At 44.1% G+C, this 17933-nt stretch overlaps 1 protein-coding gene across 2 annotated transcripts; it reads left to right on the top strand.

Annotated features, from left to right (window-relative positions):
* The first annotated feature begins 7551 nt into the window (after positions 1-7551).
* LOC124859429 (zinc finger protein 93) lies at positions 7552-17176 on the top strand. Of its 2 annotated transcripts, XM_047352203.1 has the most exons (6): positions 7552-7959; positions 10402-10487; positions 11192-11314; positions 13897-14141; positions 14241-14886; positions 15509-17176. In XM_047352203.1, the coding sequence occupies exons 5-6, from the start codon at positions 14315-14317 to the stop codon at positions 16338-16340; spliced, it is 1404 nt and encodes a 467-aa protein (XP_047208159.1). In that variant the 5' UTR covers positions 7552-7959; positions 10402-10487; positions 11192-11314; positions 13897-14141; positions 14241-14314; the 3' UTR covers positions 16341-17176. The 2 variants fall into 2 exon arrangements, with proteins under 2 accessions (XP_047208159.1, XP_047208160.1); XM_047352204.1 differs by lacking the exon at positions 13897-14141.
* Positions 17177-17933: the final 757 nt, after the last annotated feature.

Raw genomic sequence — 17933 nt, 5'->3', positions numbered from 1 at the left:
ATCTGCTTGGATCTGAGGAGGTTCCTCCTGAAGCTGCTCATGGATGTTCTGGGCCTCGTTTCAGAAAGCAGGGTTAGTGAGAACTCAGAGTAGGTTCTGGGGTAAGTATGTGCATACCCTGGGTTTTTGGTTTCAGAAAGCCAGGTAGTCATTAAGCTGAGTCAAGTTATTGCAGCAACTTACTGTGTGAACCAACCCTGCTCAGTAGCAGATATTTTGGAGCGTTACCATTTTTCGCCAAAGTCAATAATTTATCTTAATATTGTCAGTTCTGGTTTTTCTGCCAATGGTGGCTTTTTGTATAATGGAGGTGAAGCAGGAAATCCTCCACAGCCAACTTTTTTTTTTTCTCTCTTCTGTTCTCGGTGGGGTCAGACGCTTCTCCACTCTCTCCTTGATCCTCCCCCATTTTTTGCCCTGCTTCAGCTTTCTATGTTTTTCTTAGAGCCTCTGTTTGCATAACCTCCTAATTTGTTCATTATGGATTTGGTCAGCTGGTCTCAACGCAATCAATCAAATTTTCTCAATGGGAAGACAGGGTAAAGGAGAATCCTCTCGTCCAGACGGGACGTTCTTCTCCGGATACGCAATGGATTCCTGGCAGCAGTGGAAGATTGTGTGCCTGACAAACAATGTCAGTCGAGAACGTGGAAGATTTGTACATAATTGGGTTTCTGATAACAGGATTTCTGCTTTTTGGAGTTGGCGGTTACCTGGCTTCTTGAAAGATTTGTAAAACATCGGCAGCTGTTCAAAGCACTCCAAAGCTGCCTGGGATGTTTGAAGGGATCTTTAGAGCTCTCGGCACTCAGACTGATATGTTAAGAGAGCAGAATCGCAGGCTGGCTGCGTTTCCCGGACTCAAAGGTGATATGATTTAATTTTGGAGAAAGTTGTTTGCTCAGGATCTACTGAAAGTACCAGAAATTTGGCTATTTGGATTTGAAATTGAGAATCCCAGTAAGACTTTGAAGAAAGGTGGAAAATCACAGCCAGTCTGAACCAAAACATTTATTTTTTGTCTAATTCAGGCGCCCCGAGATGGCCTTCACAGGCTTCTCATCAAAACATTTCTCCTGGATTTTCTGTGAATACGACGCTCCGCCCCAGCAACCCCCCTCATCTATGAACTAAACTTTATGGCCGTTTGATAAAACTTCTATCTCTTCTTCAAGGACAATGACACCTTTGTCGGTGTTGACAGTCTAATTCTTTGCACACATGATCATACTTAAATATTGGCACCTAATGAGTCCACCATGCTCCCGCAAAATCTTTGCTTATGTGTGTTGCTTTCCCATGCTCCTTATTTTTTACCTAAATGTGGATTTAATTTTATTCTCCTTTTCGTAGATTTTTAGATTTACCAGTGAAAGGAAAATACTAGTTTCTTCAAAATTTGAACAAAAGCTGTTTTTACACCAGTGACTCAGCTTCCTTAGTTAGAACTCAATGATTGCTGAGTTAAATTTCAATGGATGTAAATGACTTATTATGGGACTACAACTGCATTATACCAGTGAACCCAAGGATGATTCTCTCTTAGCACAAGATGCTTTCCCCTACATAGAGGACTTTATGATATTATTACCTCTTTAGAAAGATTGGTTTAGAACCAGCTCTTACCAGTAAAACCCAAAGGATTATTAATGTTTTCTATTGTAATGTTGCCCAGAGATTTTTAGATTTCTTAGAAAGATTGTAGTATCATTTGATTAGTTTTTCTCTTTATTTTCTTTGACTGTATTGTAATTGTATGTCCAGCGCTTTGAGTGTCTCGTTACTGAAAAGCACTATATAAATAAACTTACCTTAACTGTATGCGGCGCTGTCGGGAATTTTACTGACTGAAACTGTTACTGTGCAGCAGAGGTTTCCTCATAAACATCTAGTGAAGTTAGGTTGTCCTCCTTAGCAGAGTGGACCACGTTTCTGGCTGTCAGGAGGGACACCGGGGTTTGATAAGGAAGTAATTCTGTTTTATGTTTTGTTAAATTTTATTTTAGACAGGAGCCTCCAGCAGTCCTGAAGCACCCCTTACACCCCTCCTTAATGACTAATGTGACTTCCACAGTCTTATGGTGTTTCCTAGTCACAGACTCAGAAGACTAATAGAAGAATGTCGGTACTGCAGGAATCAGTGAAAGCAATGATCTGGATCACATTTTGAGACTTCAAGCATTATCTATTGATATATTTCTGGGTTTCCAGGCATCATGACACCTACATCCACTGCTCCTTCACTAAATAAAGGAGATTGTTTTATTTTATGTTTTATATTGCACAGTTTTTACCTTGAAGCTGTCAGTAATGTCTCCTGACTCTGCTGCACCTCTAATTTATTTCATCTGAGTAGTCCTCAGACTAAATGTTTCTCCTAGTGACGTCATTCTAAGAAAAATCTGAGAATTTCTCCAATTCTTAGATTTTCCCCTCAGTGAGATAAAAGTTATTCATGAATCATCTGAGGCCTCCAGAGAGCTCCTAACATGAGGAGATGTTCAGAGCAGTGAGGAGGACCTTTAGTGATCCTAAGAGTGTCTGAAGCAGAGAAGATGGAGGAAAGACAGAGAGAAAGGAGAGATCTTCTCCTCCAATGAACAACAGTAAATGAATAAAACGCTACCAGCTTCTAGAACAATCATATAATTATTAATATAGAGATAAGATTAACTTTATCATCCCCCTAGAGGGAAATTAAATAGTTTCAGCAGCAGGACAGGTTAAAGGTCAACCTCTAGTAAGGTGATATTAGGAAGGATCAATAAATAATAGAAACAATAATTAATAACCATGAATAAAAAGTTAACAAAATTACAAACAATATAGAAGAGAATTATTAAAATATTTACAGACTAAAATGCTTTCAAAAAATACATTTGTAAAAAATTCAAAAAGGTTACATAAATATACATAAAATAGAAAGTTTGTCCAACAGTCCAATAATCTGAGCTCTATATCCAGAGCAGGAAGATGTAAATGAGGTGAATCTGCTGTATTGTTCATGATGATGTCAGCAGCCTAAATGTTCATCTCCAACATCTGTGGAGAAGTTCTCTGGTGCTGCTATCTCCTCTCTAGCTTCTGAATGCAGCAGGAACCAGAGCTGCTCACATTCCAGGCTGGTGCTGAAAGCAGAGGAACGACGCATTGATCTACTGGGAATGTCTGTTGGTTCCCATCGTGATCCCAGAACCAAATCTACCTTTAACACTCCTCTCTTCTCCTCCACCTCTCTCTCTCTCTTTCTATATATATATATAAACACTGCTGGTAAAAAGTTTCAGATACCTTTTCTCACCTAATGAGTCTCCTTATTTTCATGACTATTTACAGTGTAGATTCTCCCCAGAGACATCAGAACTATGAATGAACACACATGGGATTATGTAGTAAAGAAAAAGTGTGAAATAAACATTTTTATATTTCAGATTCTTCCAAACAGCCTCCCTTTGCTCTGATCACTGCTTCGCTCCCTTGGCGTTCTCTCCAGGAGCTTCATGAGGTGGTCGCTTGAAATGGTTTCCAAAGAGTTTAGAAAGAACTTCCCAGAGGTTCATTGAGAGAAGGTCAAAGGTTAATATTTCAGTCATCACAGCAGAGGGCAGCTACTTTAAGGAATCTAACATATAAAACATATTTAAAGGTATTTTACAAGTTTTTGTTTGCTACATAATTACATATGTGGTCATTCAGTTTTGATGCCTTCAGTGAGAATCTACGTAATATGGAAATAGTCATAAACATAAAGAAAACCAGTAAATGAGAAAGTGTCTAAAACTTTTGATGAGCATGTAAATATGCTACATTCAAACACGTTGATGCTGTGTGACAATTGAATTTTGCTAAGTTTTATCATCATGGTTTAAACGTTTCTGAATCCAGTCTAAATTCTATCATCGGTTCATTTCTCTCCACTGATTACTGGGAGCACATTTGTTGCTTCTTTGGTTTTTGTTAACGGCCAATCGTAGCTCCAGAAGAAAGCGTCACACCTAACAACAGAGTCAACCACACGGTTCACGGAGTTGCAGGGGTAACTTGACTCGGGGTAACGGCTGCTTGGCTAAACCAAAAACTCGGGGTATGCACATACTTACCCCAGAACTTACTCTGGGTTCTCACCGACCCTGCTTTCTGAAACTCGGCCCAGGTTTTAGAGCTAGCCTCGTCTTGGACTAGTCTGGTTTATTTCCTTAGACCTGATGCTGCAAAGTCAGTGACTAGATGCAAGCAGTTGGGCTTCCTTAGATAGAAAACGGTTAACCTGATAAACTGTCTATGGCCGGTCCAATTACACACTGCTGGATATGGATCAGACCTGTCTCAGGCAGTGTGTCTACAGATGGTCTATTGTTATGAACCAGTGCCGAAAAATAACCTGAACAGAATAAAGCCACACGTGGACTTTGTTTCATCCTGAAGATTAAGTCTCTGAAGGTTCATGCTGTGTTCAAGGTTCTTTGTAGGCTCTGAAAAACACACTTGGAACCAGTGAACCATCAGAGAACCTGCAGATGGTCTGGAGGATCTGTTTTCCACCCTGACTTTACTGAAATGTTATCAGTAAAACTAAAGAGTTCCTGGTTACTGATAAACAGGCCACGCCCTCCTGCAGGAAACAGCTGATATGCATTGATGACATCACTGTGACATCAGTCTGAGGACAGGACAGAAGGGGTCTCCTGGGCACAACAGCAGGGCCTGATCAGTAAGACATTTTATTAATAAGGCACCTTTTACAGATGAAATTCACAAAGTGCTTCACAAGAATGAAAGAAATGATAAAAAGAAATGATCAAGTAAAAGCCAAATAAGTACGTCTTTAGGAGCTTTTTAAAAGATCCAGTGGAGACTGTGGAGTGCAGAGAGTGGAATGGGGTTCCAGAACCTCATGGCCACCGCCTGAAAGACCCAATTTCCTCGGGTCTTGAACTGAGTCCAGGGAACCACCAGCAGCATCTGGTTAGATGATCTAACCAGATGCTGCTGGTGGTTCCAATCACTCTAATGAGTGTTCAACTGTGACACTCATTCCTCGGTGCTGGTCCTTCAGTACCAGTACCAACCTGCAGCCAGATGACTGGGCTGCAGGTTGGTACTGGTCCTTCAGGAGGATCTGGATCAGTGATCAGGTTCTGCAACCTTCACCTGGTTTCTAGGCCATCAGAGGGTCCGTAGAACTCTGTGCTCCCTGTCGTCAGGCTGTTCACCTGCTGGTCCCTCTTACCTGAGGAAAGTGAGGAGTCTTTCCAAGCAGCTGACTGTGACATTCCAGGCTTTTATTGTGGAATCCCCCCTGTATTTCCCCCTTCCTGGAGGTGCTTTGGTTCATGTTTTGATTTTCAGTTTCACTTTCTTTTGGAAGTTTTTCTGACTGATTTGGATGATCTAAAGCTGAGGTGTCCTGCAGCTTGCAGACGTGTCTGCTTCCTCACGCCTCAATCAAATAATGAAGAACTAACCCTAACCCTAACCCTCCCTGCAGGAGGCTGACACCTATTATCTAAAGGAACCGAAGGAAAGAAAGCCAACAGCACCTCCTGCTGGGCGTTAGGAGTCACTGCGACGTCCTGCAAAGAAATAGCAGAAGTTTCTCAGCAAACTGGGGTAATTAAACATGAGCTCATACATGTCTCCTTGACGACCCTGACCATGGCTCCATGGTGAAGGCTTTCGTTGGCTGGTGCGAGCCCTCATTTCTGGAGATTAATGTCTCAAAAACCAGAGAAACGTTGAGTGATGTTAGAAAGAAGATTGCCCCCCACCTTCTTCAGATCAAACAAAGATGGCATCAAACCTTTGTGCCGGTTTCTGCTGCAAAAAGTTTTGTTTGTGCCGCCATCATTTTAAAATTATTGATAAAAATGATCCGGGGTCACTAAAGGTCATAAAACATGCCTGTATGTATATGTCAAAGGGCAGCAAAGTTCAATTGTTAGCCTAGATGCAGGCCTTTCATTTGTTCAACATGATTCTGCCATTGGCATCGCTTGAAGAAGGTGGGGGGGCCGGTTGACCTTTGGTGACCTCTGCAAGCTTTCATTAATATCTTCAAAATGATAGCGGCACAAACAAAAATTGTTGCACAAACGTTTGACACCATTTTTGTTTGATTTGAAGAAGGTGGGAGGGCCAACTTCCCTCAGCCTCCACCGTGTCCTCTAGCTTTTATCCTTGGACGGGCTGTGGAGGCTGGAGGACACTACAAACACCTCGGTCCAGTGATCCACAACCTCCTGACCTTTGAGGCTAATTCAGTCTGTCTAAGGACCACCAGCGGATGGAAAATGTTTGACTCCTGTTTTCTTGAGTCCAGTTTGACTGCTTTCTTTTATCTGATGGTTGAGTCCCTCACCCTGAACATAAGCTCTGACTAAACAGCATTGTAAAGATGTGCAGCACAACTTTAAGGTTTAGTTCTGTAGAGCTCTACAGAACCAGAGTCACGTGGAAGGCTGAAGCTATCCTTGCTGACCCAAACAGCCTCTTTACTGCAACGACAGGTTGGTGCCGTCGGCTCACAGATACCTGGTGATAGAGTGCAAATATTCCTCTGTCCCTGTTAGTGTCCGCCTCATTAATAAACTCACCTGGTGGGACAACAGAGACTGTAGATGTTTGCACCCTGATTGTTCTGGTTATTTGGATGTTTCTGTCAACTGTTCTACTCTTCTTTGCACTGCTCTTTGCTAAAGACTGCAAAACAAATTTCTCTTTGGAGACAATAACGGTCATCTTGATCAATCTATTATAAATAATTAAGTGCAACAGAGTAGAATAGAATAGACTTTATTGCCCCCCTAGAGGGAAATTTGTCATGGACTCAAGGATGCCTAGTGCATAGTAGTAGCCGCCCTTACAGACAATAAATACAGACGTACACACACTCATAACATCCAATGAAAGATTATTGCACCCTTCCCTGGTCTCAGATCTATGTCAAATTTTGATTCAAAATCCTGATAGAGGTGGGTACCAAGAATATTTAAAACGGTCCAGTTTAGTTTGTACATTCTATACAGAAGGGCCTCCATCCCATCACCTTGAGTTCAATTCAGGACCTTCAGTTCACAGTTCAACTTCACAGCAGTCTGAACCAGGCGCCACCGCTTAGATTTAGACTTGGTGGAGAGATTCCCGAATCATACCTGATGACACTCTCCATCACTGACTGATAAAATAAAAACCTCATGTGAAAAAGTGTATCTCCAGAAACAGATAATTAGTCTAGTTCTTCCTTTTCTGAATCAGAATCAGCTTTATTGCCAAGTTCGTACATACAAACGAGGAATTTGACTCCGGTCCACTTTGCTCTTTGGTTTTTGCATTACAGAATATACAAATTTATAATGTACAATATACACATATATAATAAAAGGTACATTTGCAACATCTGTATGCTGTTGTTTTGTACTCTATTAAATGTTCATCAGAGAAACAGCCTGGAGGAAGAAACTGTCTCTGTGGCGGCTGGTTTTAGTAAACAGTGCTCTGTAGCGCCACCTGAAGGTAAAACTCTGAACAGTTTATGTGCAGGGTGTGTGGGGTCTGATAATTTAATATTACATTCAAATTCCTCAAAAAACAACAGTTTACACTGAAAAACTAGACATCTCAGAGCTTTTTAACCACTTGTGACGTAACACTCTGAAGCTTCGTGACATCTCGCGAGTTTTAACCAGACTTTCACCTTTTGCTCCCTCAGCCTACCAGAGGGAGGCTGCGCAGGAACCCGACCAATCAGGTCAGCCCTCAGTTTAAGCACCGCGGATCCCGCCGCAACGTCTCATTGACTTTGGCTGGAGGCGTGCCGCTTCGCACCGCAGCAGCGTCGGTGTCCGTCAATCTCCTGCCGCCGCTCCACGGCTCAGATGTGACAGAGGTGCGGCAGGAACCACTGGCTCAGAACAGCGTCCCGGATCGAATCAGGAGAACGGAACCAGTCCACCTTCAATCGTAAGTGTAATTAGGTCGAGAAGCAACATTGTGCGGTAGTAAATGTTCGGCAGGGCAGATTAGGTTCGGACGGCGGGCGGTCTGTTTGTTGATGCAAGAAACGGAACCAGTCGGAGCCTAAGCGAGGCTGTCAGCAGTTCCATCCGACCGGAAACCGGCCGAAACACGGTGTGATAGCGGCTGATGCTCCGGTACCGCGCGGTGCGGTGATGGCGCTGCTGCTGCGGAAAACTGGGCCAAATGTTTGCCGCCCGTCGCCTCCAACGCTTCCGGTCTGCCCTGTAGACTCCCATGCTTTCTGCATTTCTTCATTACCTCCCATCCAGTTCCCACGTCCTGGCCGCTCTCCACCAGCTTCTCGTTGCCTGTTTTCCTCATCCTCCGGCTCTGAGGTGAAAGATGAACCTGCTGGTGTCCAGGTGAGGTTGGGAGACAAGACGTGACGTCACAGAGCAAGCAAAGACGTAGCAGCTTCGTTTCATCAGTTTACACCAACACACACCTTATCCTCAGGAGCTTCTGAAGTCAGAACTCTGTCAAGCTCAGTGAAGTCAACGGAAAGCTGCCTCCATCCACTCATCCATTGTTGTTACCCGCTTATCTGCGCAGGGTGGTGCTGGAGGTGGAGGTGGAAGGGGGTTACATCCTAAGCAGATCATCGGTCCATGATAGAGTAATGCAGAGACACGCAGGGCTAACAACCATACACACACACTCAGGTTTAAATCAGGTTTAACTCAGGTTTGAATCGGGATTAAATCAGATTTAGCTCAGGTTTAGTTCAGATTTGAATCAGGGTCTCTTGGGTTTAAATCAGGTTTAACTCAGATTTAAATCGGGTTCTCTCCGGTTTAAATCAGGATTAAATCAGATTTAGCTCAGGTTTAGTTCAGATTTGAATCAAGTTCTCTTGGGTTTAACTTGGGTTTAAATCGGGTTTAACTCAGGTGTTTATGTTACTAAGCAGAATTAAGGGGTTATTAAGGTAACTTCAGGTTCTGTTTAGGATGTTGAGCATCATGAAACATGTTTCCTTTTTACCTGGTCACCATGGTAACCTATGCTAGAGCTCTGACCTGCTCTAGAGCAGGCTAGTTTTCCTGATTTGAGATCAAGACAAATAAAGCACGGCCTCTCAACCAATCAAAATTCTGAGGAAAAAGAAACAGGAGAAGGACCAACTCCTTCTTCTGTTACATCTGAGCTTATCAGACATCTTTGTAAGAGACAGATCAGATCCATATGGACCTAAGAAACGGGTTACTCTAAAGCTTGTCCAATCAAGCTTTAACAGACTTAAGTCAAAAAAGAACACTGCATATAAAACCACAGAAATATATTAGAATCTGAAGATCAGTGATAATGTTCCTCAGTTAAAATGGCTCCTCAGAAAAGATCAACTTTATTAGAGTCCAATCTGCTACAGGTTCTGGCTGTATGCTTATAATTTGTTAAAGACTGTTGGACATCCCAGGTTAACCCCAGCATGTTTAAACAGCCCTATGCTATGAAGCAGGTTCATCTTATCTGGGTTTAAGAGATCCAGCTTAACAAAACCTGACTTAAAAGTTTTAGCTGAAGGGTTCCTGTGAAGCTAAATGGACCAAACTTATAAAGCTCTTTTCCATTCATACTGACCACTTTACACTAGAACCACGCTCAGAAACACATTCAGACACCATTTTATAAGAAATCTGAGGTTTAGTGTCTTGCCCAACATGTGGCAGGAGGAAGCTGGAATCAAACCCACAACTTTTGGATTGCAAGATGGCTACCCTCCCCACTGAACCACAGTCGCCAGTTCTGGACCTGGTTGTGGTACTGCAATAAGAGAACCTGTCCCCCTCTGAACATCGCAGCAATATAATTAAATCAGGAAGCATTAATTAGTTTATCATCTGTGGCGCCACCTTATGCCACACAGGAAGCTTTTACTGGGTTTTAGCTTTGGCTGTGGTGAACGCCCAGTTAGTTTCTGAGCATCTACAACTGTTCAGGAGTCTGAAGGTTCAACTCTTTATTGGACCTGAATTTTAGATTTATAATTTAATAAACACATCAGCTTTGTTTTTAAGAAAGACTTGAGCCAGTTATGCTGCGGTTGGAGCTGGAGGGAATAATACCTGGAGTCACACCTTCTGCTGTCCATCGTTGAACTGGTCCACAGAGTCTGTTCTCTCTCCTTGCGTCATGTTAAAATCCTGATGTGGTTTTCTAACTGATCGGTTCCGGCCTTATCTTCCTCCTCTTAAACCCGCCAACCAGCCGCTGCTAGTCGTCCCAAAGATGAGGCTCAAACTTGGAGAAGTCAGAACAAGCTGCTGGTAAATTTTCAAGCAGCATCTCCACTTCCAGGTTATCGGTCTATTTTAGAAACCATGTGAGTTAACATGCTGATTTTTTATAAATGTTTTATGTCTTTCATGTATCTTGTGTTCACAGCATTGGGTCTACTAGTTTTAAATGTGATTTATAAATAACTTGGACTTGGACCTGGACCTGGACCTGTAGAGGGGAGCAGTGTTCAGGTGAGGCAGAAAGTCTTGCTTCCTGATTCCTCTTAAAAAGATCCCAGTTTTGTCTTTATAAGATCTCATATTTTTGAGGTGAATTATTTATATATTTGCAAATTACATTTGTTTTTAGGTTTGTTTTTCTAGTTAAGGTTAAGGTCTTAGTTAAGGTTTTCCTAAGTTAATTATTGTAAATTTTAGGGTTTTCATAAATCTTACCAAAATAATTTATCTGGAGTTTTATACAACTTACCGACACATTTGTTACATCTCATCAAAGTTAACATACTTGTATTTAAGTATTAAATTCTGCGCATTGACGTTCATATCCAGAAATTACACTTTTAAATGTAAATGTTTTTTAGTACTTGAATGATGTTGTAAAATGACACCATTAAACTTGTGGCTGATGTTATGTTGGATTTTTTACATTCCATAGTTTTTTTTTTCTTAAACATTTTGATTGTATTTTTGGGATACAATTTTTTTGAGGTTTTCTTAATATTTCATTTTTATATTATAATTATATATTATTTAATGATTACACATATTGTCATTTGTTTTTATTTGTACTTTTTAGTATCATTTCTACATTATTGAAAACGTTAATGATGTCATTACGTTTTTATTTATACATTTTCATGTAATTTTTATGACAACGTCTTGTTTTTTTTACATATTTATCATTTTTGTAACCAGACTGTGCTCTTATTTTGAAGGTCGTTCTTCCGGTCGTTTCGTCCATTTAATCCTTCCTCTCGGAGCTCCGTGTCCCAGCGGCGTCTTCCTGTTATTGTCACGGCCCGCCACGGTGGATTTCACTGTTTAATTGCAGAATCTTGGTGAGTAACCGAACCTCGGTCAGGTTCTTGTCCTTCCGTGGTTAGCTCCGGGTTTTTATTCTGACAGTTCCCGCCGGGAAGGAGAGCAGCTGGTCCTGCTTCCTGACAGCCGCCCGGCCCCGGACTTTCTCTGAGAAAAACACCCTTTTTACTCCTCCTGGCCAAGCGGTCTGGAGGAGCAGGTTTAGCTCTAAGTAAGGATGCTTCCAGAACCATTTCGTTGTAGGGATCGGTTCGGCTGGCGGACGTCGAAGATAAAATGCTGTTGTGAGAGACAAATACAGCTTTAATGATGGACTTCAGCTGGCTACCGCCATCTGGCGGCTGTGTGTTGAACAACAGGCTCACAGGAAGTCAAGGGACTTCTGGGAGGTGTTGGAGTTTCATATAAATCCAGACTGATCTAGAACTGATCTGAGACTAGTTCAGCTTATTTCTATAGTGCCGATTTACAACAAATCTCGTTTCGAGGCGCTTTACAAAAATAAAATAAAATTTCAGAAATCTGTAGTGAATTCAGTCCAGTTACAAAGATTTCAAGTCAATTCTCTATATTCTACTATGATTACAGTTATTTAACAATATATTTTAATTCAGTTTATAATGCACATTTTGTTTTTCTATCTAAGGAAACCCAGCAGATTGCATCCAGTCAGTGACTTGCAGCATTCACTCCTCCTGGATGAGCATGTAGAGACAGTGGACAGTCACTGGTGTTGACTTTGCAGCAATCCCTCATACTGAGCATGCATGTAGCGACAGTGGAGAGGAAAAACGCCAGTGATTGTAGATAATGCACAATAGGGGAGTAGTAGAAGAAAGTAGCAGAGTGAGGACAGATTGGTCAGTAAGTCCTCCAGCAGCCTAACACCAGGTTTATACTTGCTGTTTCTGTCCCTGCCAGCGGTGACTAGCATTAGAAGCACACTCCTGCTTGTTGGAGTGGCTTGTCCCACACATCTTTATTTTAGTAATGGTCCATGTGCAACATGAGTTGTGCCCGCCAATCAGGAAGAGCAGCGAGGTGGAGTCAGAAGGCATGTCAGTTTTCACAAGCATTTGCACGAGTTTATGTAAACACAGAGGAATGACTATAGTTAAAAAGTTCCACTTATGAGGATGAAGTTCATAGAGCTGTCCTTTATCTTTACTCTTCCTCTGCTACCATTTGTTGATTGCAGGAAGATTATATCTTCAGCAGCCTCTACTGTTTAAAATAAGAACTACAGACTTTCAATTGCTGCAGTTATAAATGCCAGGTTGATGTTTGGCCCGATTCTCTTGTGTCAGCTGCTGAATGAAGGAATAAATAAGACCTAAGCCTATAGCAGCATAACTACAGAGATAGTTCAGGATAACCTAAGCCACTCTAACTATAAGTTTTATCAAAAAGGAAAGTTTTAAGCCTAGCCTTAAAAGTAGACAGGGTGTCTGCCTCACGGACTAAAACTGGGAGCTGGTTCCACAGGAGAGGAGCCTGATAACTAAAGGATCTGCCTCCCATTCTACTTCTAGAGACTCTAGGAACCACCAGTAAACCTGCAGTCTGAGAACAAAGTGCTCTGTTAGGAACATATTTATCAGAAACTAATTCCAGACAAGATCTGATGATCTAAAACTGGTGTGAGATCAGATAATCTGAATGATGTGTTTCTAATCAATATGAGCTAACTAATTATGGAGGAACCTGATTAGAGCTTAATCTTTAACATGTTGTAGTCCTACTGAATGGTCCAAGGCAGACTAGCAGATCATGTCCTCATCAGATACTTTTTACGGATTGATTCATTCTGATTAATGAGGAACATTTTACAGGAAGACAGCTGTTCAGCAGATGCAGTAATCTGATTACTCTTCCTGCATAGTTAAAGCTGAACATATAAACCTACTGAGGTGTTTATCTGCACAATTAAACCTTTCCAGAAGCTAATGGACTAATCAATAACCCGATAATTAATCTGACTGATACTATAAACTGATTAGAAACCGATAATAACCTGTTTTGTGCTTCAAGCTGTGATTCAGCTGCCTCCATTTTGTTCTAGCTCCTGTTGCCATGGTAACATCTTCTCTCTGATTGGTTTCCTCTGTGTTCTGTCCTCTGACCTGTGCAGGTGTTTCTGTCCTGTTGGAATCTGGATCGTCCTGGTCTCTTTAGGCGGTTTGTGGTCCTGTTGGGTCAGGGATCCCTGATTAAAATCCACTGTGGGTCTGTTTGTTTCTCTTGGGTTTTGGAGTGAAGCAGAACCAGTTTTAAACCAACACCAGTGCACTGAATCTGCTGTCACATCATCAGATCAGCTCAGTCAGAAATATTGTTGGCCTTCTCTAGAAAATAAAATGTAATGGTTCTGTTCTAGAAAATGTTAACTTGAATCAGGACGGATCCATTTACACATGGAGTTCCTCAGGGCTTAGTCCTGAACTGATTATCATTTCCTGGTGAAAATTGGATCTGTGCAGGAAACTGCCTTCACTGGACCTGTCAGAACCTGACCGAGATCATTAGCCTTGACCAGTCGGTCAGTAGATGATCCGGATGGTTCAGTAAAACTTCCGTTTGATGTTTGTGTCTCTGGCAGAGTCACAACAGAGGGAGGAATCTGGGTTTCGGTCTGATCAGTCGTCTGCAGCTGGAACCAAAACACCTCCGCTCGACTTTAAGCTCCTAACTCGCTCCTCATCGACTGGGAGGACACCTGAACCCAGGTTTTTCCCAGCTCAGAAGACTCGGATCCGGATTGCAGAGTAGAATCTGACTCAAATGGATCACAAACGGGTATACCTGGACTTGGGTCGGTAGCCGCGCTGTTAAAGAATCAGACCGGTATCAGAACACATTGGTCGCTGGTTGTTAATCTGTGTCACGTGACGTACATGACTGCTATGTTTGTCCTGTTATTGACCTGCTCGTCTTCCTTCTCAGGTCTGTAACTCCTCCTCCTCGTCTCCTCCTCCTCGCCTCCTCTGCCCGGGTGTAGTTAAGCGGCGCCTGTTGGGATGGAGGACTCGGAGACGGAGCTGACAGTGTCGGAGTCAGATGCTCTGGGAGCTGACTTCATCACCGTGGAGCTGGACACGCAGCCCATCGAGTACGTGGTGAAGTGGGCAGAGGTTGGCTCCAAGTTCACCATCTCCTGCGTGAAGAAGGACTCGGACGACCCGGAGGAGCTGACGGCAGACCAACTGAAGATCGAGGCGGATGAGGCCTTCTTCGCCCCCTACGAGGAGGTCTACCCCTGCGAGGTGACAGAGCAGAGCGTGGAAATAAAGACGGACTCTGACGAGGAGGACGAGGATGCAGAGGAGACCCAGGTGCTGCTCGAGGCAGGGAGCGGCCCGCTGGACAGCGAAGTCGACCTGGACCAGGGCTACTACGAGCCGGAGGGGCGGCAGTACCGCTGCAGCCATTGTGGAAAGTGTTACAGCCACACCTCCAGCCTGTACCGCCACCAGCAGAGCCACATCGGGAAGACCGGAACACCGGTGGTCGCCAAGAGGACGCTGGAGCACATGCACCAAGATGCACGCTATACCTGCCCCCACTGTGGCATGAGCTTCAAAGGCAGCAGGTGAGCCGACAAAGTCCCAGAGGTCCGGTTCTGAGAATATTTGTTCTGTTAGTCTGGAAGCAGGTCTCAGACAGACTGGAAGCTGGGAAAGGGGTCCAACCTGAGATAACAGCATCTGGTGGTATCAGAACATGTCGGATACCAGGCAGAATCTGTTCCAGCTGGGCCTTGGAGTAGATGGAACCAGAATTCCTGGAGCTGAAGGTCCAGTTGAGCAGGGCCTTAAGCTGCTTAACAGAAAAGTTTTCTTTTATTGGTCTGAGCTGGGATTTACCAGAAACCAGGAATCATCCTCGCACCCAGAGCAAATATACCAGTTAGACTAGTTAGAATGAGCTGTTCTTCCCATCTCCTCTCTGCAGAGTGTAAACAGAGCACAGCAGCCAACAGAACCAGGAACCAGTCCTGAGCGAGCCTTAAATGGTCTGAGTTAAACCTTTGCTATGCAGACTAGATGATGTACCAACACACACCAGCAGGGGGCGCAGTTTCTCACTCACTCTACGGGAGTCTGCAGGGACTAAAGTTTGTTAGATGAGGGCGTGTGACCCGTCTCTCGTCTTTTCCTGTCTGTTGGATCCTGAGGGTCTGACCAGTCTCTCTGTCTCTCTGTTCCCATCAGGATGCTGGGAAGCCACCTGCGGCTGCACGGGAAGCGGCGCATCCACCCCTGCAACATCTGCGGGAAGGAGTTCAACCACAGCTCCAGCCTGTCGCGCCATCGCCTCATCCATAAGAAGGGCAAAGGCCTCCCCAAAGACACCGTGCTCGATACCGGCTCTGCCGCCCTACGCCACACGCTCAAGGTCGGCGCCAAGAACAAAAAAAACAAGAAGCAGCAGCACGTGGCCACCGCCATCATCCAGAGCCCAGCGGCCGCAGACAAGTTCTACGCCTGTCCACAGTGCGACATGAGCTTCAGGACGTCCACGCAGCTGTCCAAGCATCAGGTGACCCACGTCAAGGAGTTGCTGGACAGCTATACACCCGGCAAAGAGAACTTGGGCGAGACCTCGTCTGACCTCAAAATCCGCCTGAAGCTTTGCTCCCGAGACAAGCCCAATTTCTACACCCTGTGCAAAAAGAACCGCCGCCGTCGAGGAGGACGGCCCCCCAAACGGACCACCGAGGACATGGGAGGCACCGCCAAAGGAGAAACAGGAGGCCGCCGCCACTCCTGCGACCAGTGTGGGAAGAGCTTCAGCCATGCCTCCAGGCTAGTTCGGCACCAGCAGACTCACGGTGCCACCGCTAGCCCAGAAAAGCTGATCCACACCAAGACTGGACTCACCACCTCCAAGACCAAGACATACATGTGCACAGCATGCAACAAGACCTTCATGCACTCCTCCAGTTTCTCTCGCCACAAGAAGGCCCACCTGCAGGCCGCCGCAAAGAACCGAAGCCGACCAGTGGTGGACGAGACCGCCCCGCTGGAGTCTGACTCTGAGTGAGGCTGCTCGGCTCTGGACTTGGTTAGCTGGACCTGTTCTGAGTTGGTTCTGGACCAGTGCTGAATGGTTCTGGACTAGTTCTGGGGACCAGTTGTGGTCAGATTGAAAATTGTTCTGGACCTGTTGGGATTTCTAGTTGTCCAGGTTTCAGGAACTGGAACTGATTCTTCTGTGTAGATAGCAGCAGGACGTCCATATTTGGTTGTGTGTCGGGGGATTTCCATATATGGTCAGAAGTGACCTTTAGCTTCCTGCTCTGCAGAACCAGTTTAGAGTAAAATGTAACCACCTGTTCTGGATCCCACCCCCTGTTCTTCCCCTGACCCTTCAATAGTCACACCTCAGCTCGCAGAGCATCATGGGACATGGAGTCAGTTTCTGTGATTCTCTGACTCTTCAGTAAACTGACTGCTAATTGGATGTATGAAAATGAAACCTGGTTTATTAGATCTGTGATGTGAAATTGCAAATTGATCAGCAAACAGGTCCAAAAGCTGCTTGCTAAACTTCGGTTGGTCTGAAAGCTCCACCTACAAAAAAAGTGTTTCCTGTGGATGCCCCACCCCCTTCTCTTTTGTGTTCCTGCTCGTCGACACTTTGAGTTTTACTGTGTGAATTGGAGTTAATTTAATGGTGATTTATTTATAAATGTGTGGGCGTTCCCACTAGAAGATAAGCAGCTCTTGATGCCCCGCCCCCTGCTCTTATTGTGTTGGTTTGTTTGGGTTTGGTTCTGCAGGTAGAAAGAACGACGTTCATCATTGTATCGTGTTTTCATTTAGAATAAACCTGTTTACCTGTTCTGTCCGGCGTTTTGTAATAAATATTAAAACAACTTCCTGTATGTCTGCTTCCTCTCTGCATCCACTTCCTGTAACAGTATGAAGACTCTTTGAAAGGCAACTGTGTGCTTGCTGTTGAAAGTCCGAGACAAAATGAGTCAGGTTGCTATGGTGATTCTGTCTTTTTTCTGGAGAACAGAGAGGAGCATCAGCAGCACTTTGGTCATCAGACAGAAACCAGGTGAGGGGGAGGAGCTTAGAGGGGCGGATTAAAGACGACAACTGAATGGACTGATGCCAGTGGAGAAGTGATGAACGTGGTCCTGAGTTTGGACTTCGGTTAAAAACAGAAAGCCAGCTGATCAACTGTGGTCTGAACATTATCTAGAACAAAGCTTTCAAACCTAAGTTCTTGGAGGCAGGTGCTCTGCAGCTTTTAGATGTCTCTACTTCCCCACCCCTTAATCAAATATTTAGACCATTAGCTGGACTCTGCAGAACCTGCTGAATGCTGTGGAGGTCATTCAGGTCTGTAGTACCAGGGACTCTTCAGGAGGTTGCAGGACACTGGCACATGAGGGCTGGAGTCTGAAACCCCTAGTGTAGAGGTTCAAAGGAAGCACATGGAGTACGAAGCAAAGACTGATTCATGGAAGTTTGTCCTTAACCAAGTAGCTCCAGACATGGAGCCCTACTGATTGAGAAGAGATCAGAGCTATCAAAGAAAAGAGGCTTCAGAGAACATTGGAGAGATTTTAGATCTTCATCAGTGTCAGTAGACCAAATTAGTGATAACTAATGTCAGATGTCT

The sequence above is a fragment of the Girardinichthys multiradiatus genome, chromosome 22 (assembly GCF_021462225.1).
Source record: "Girardinichthys multiradiatus isolate DD_20200921_A chromosome 22, DD_fGirMul_XY1, whole genome shotgun sequence".
Classification (NCBI taxonomy): domain Eukaryota; kingdom Metazoa; phylum Chordata; class Actinopteri; order Cyprinodontiformes; family Goodeidae; genus Girardinichthys; species Girardinichthys multiradiatus.
The sequence above is the reverse complement of the archived record's forward strand: the minus strand, read 5'-3'. Positions and strand labels throughout refer to the sequence as shown.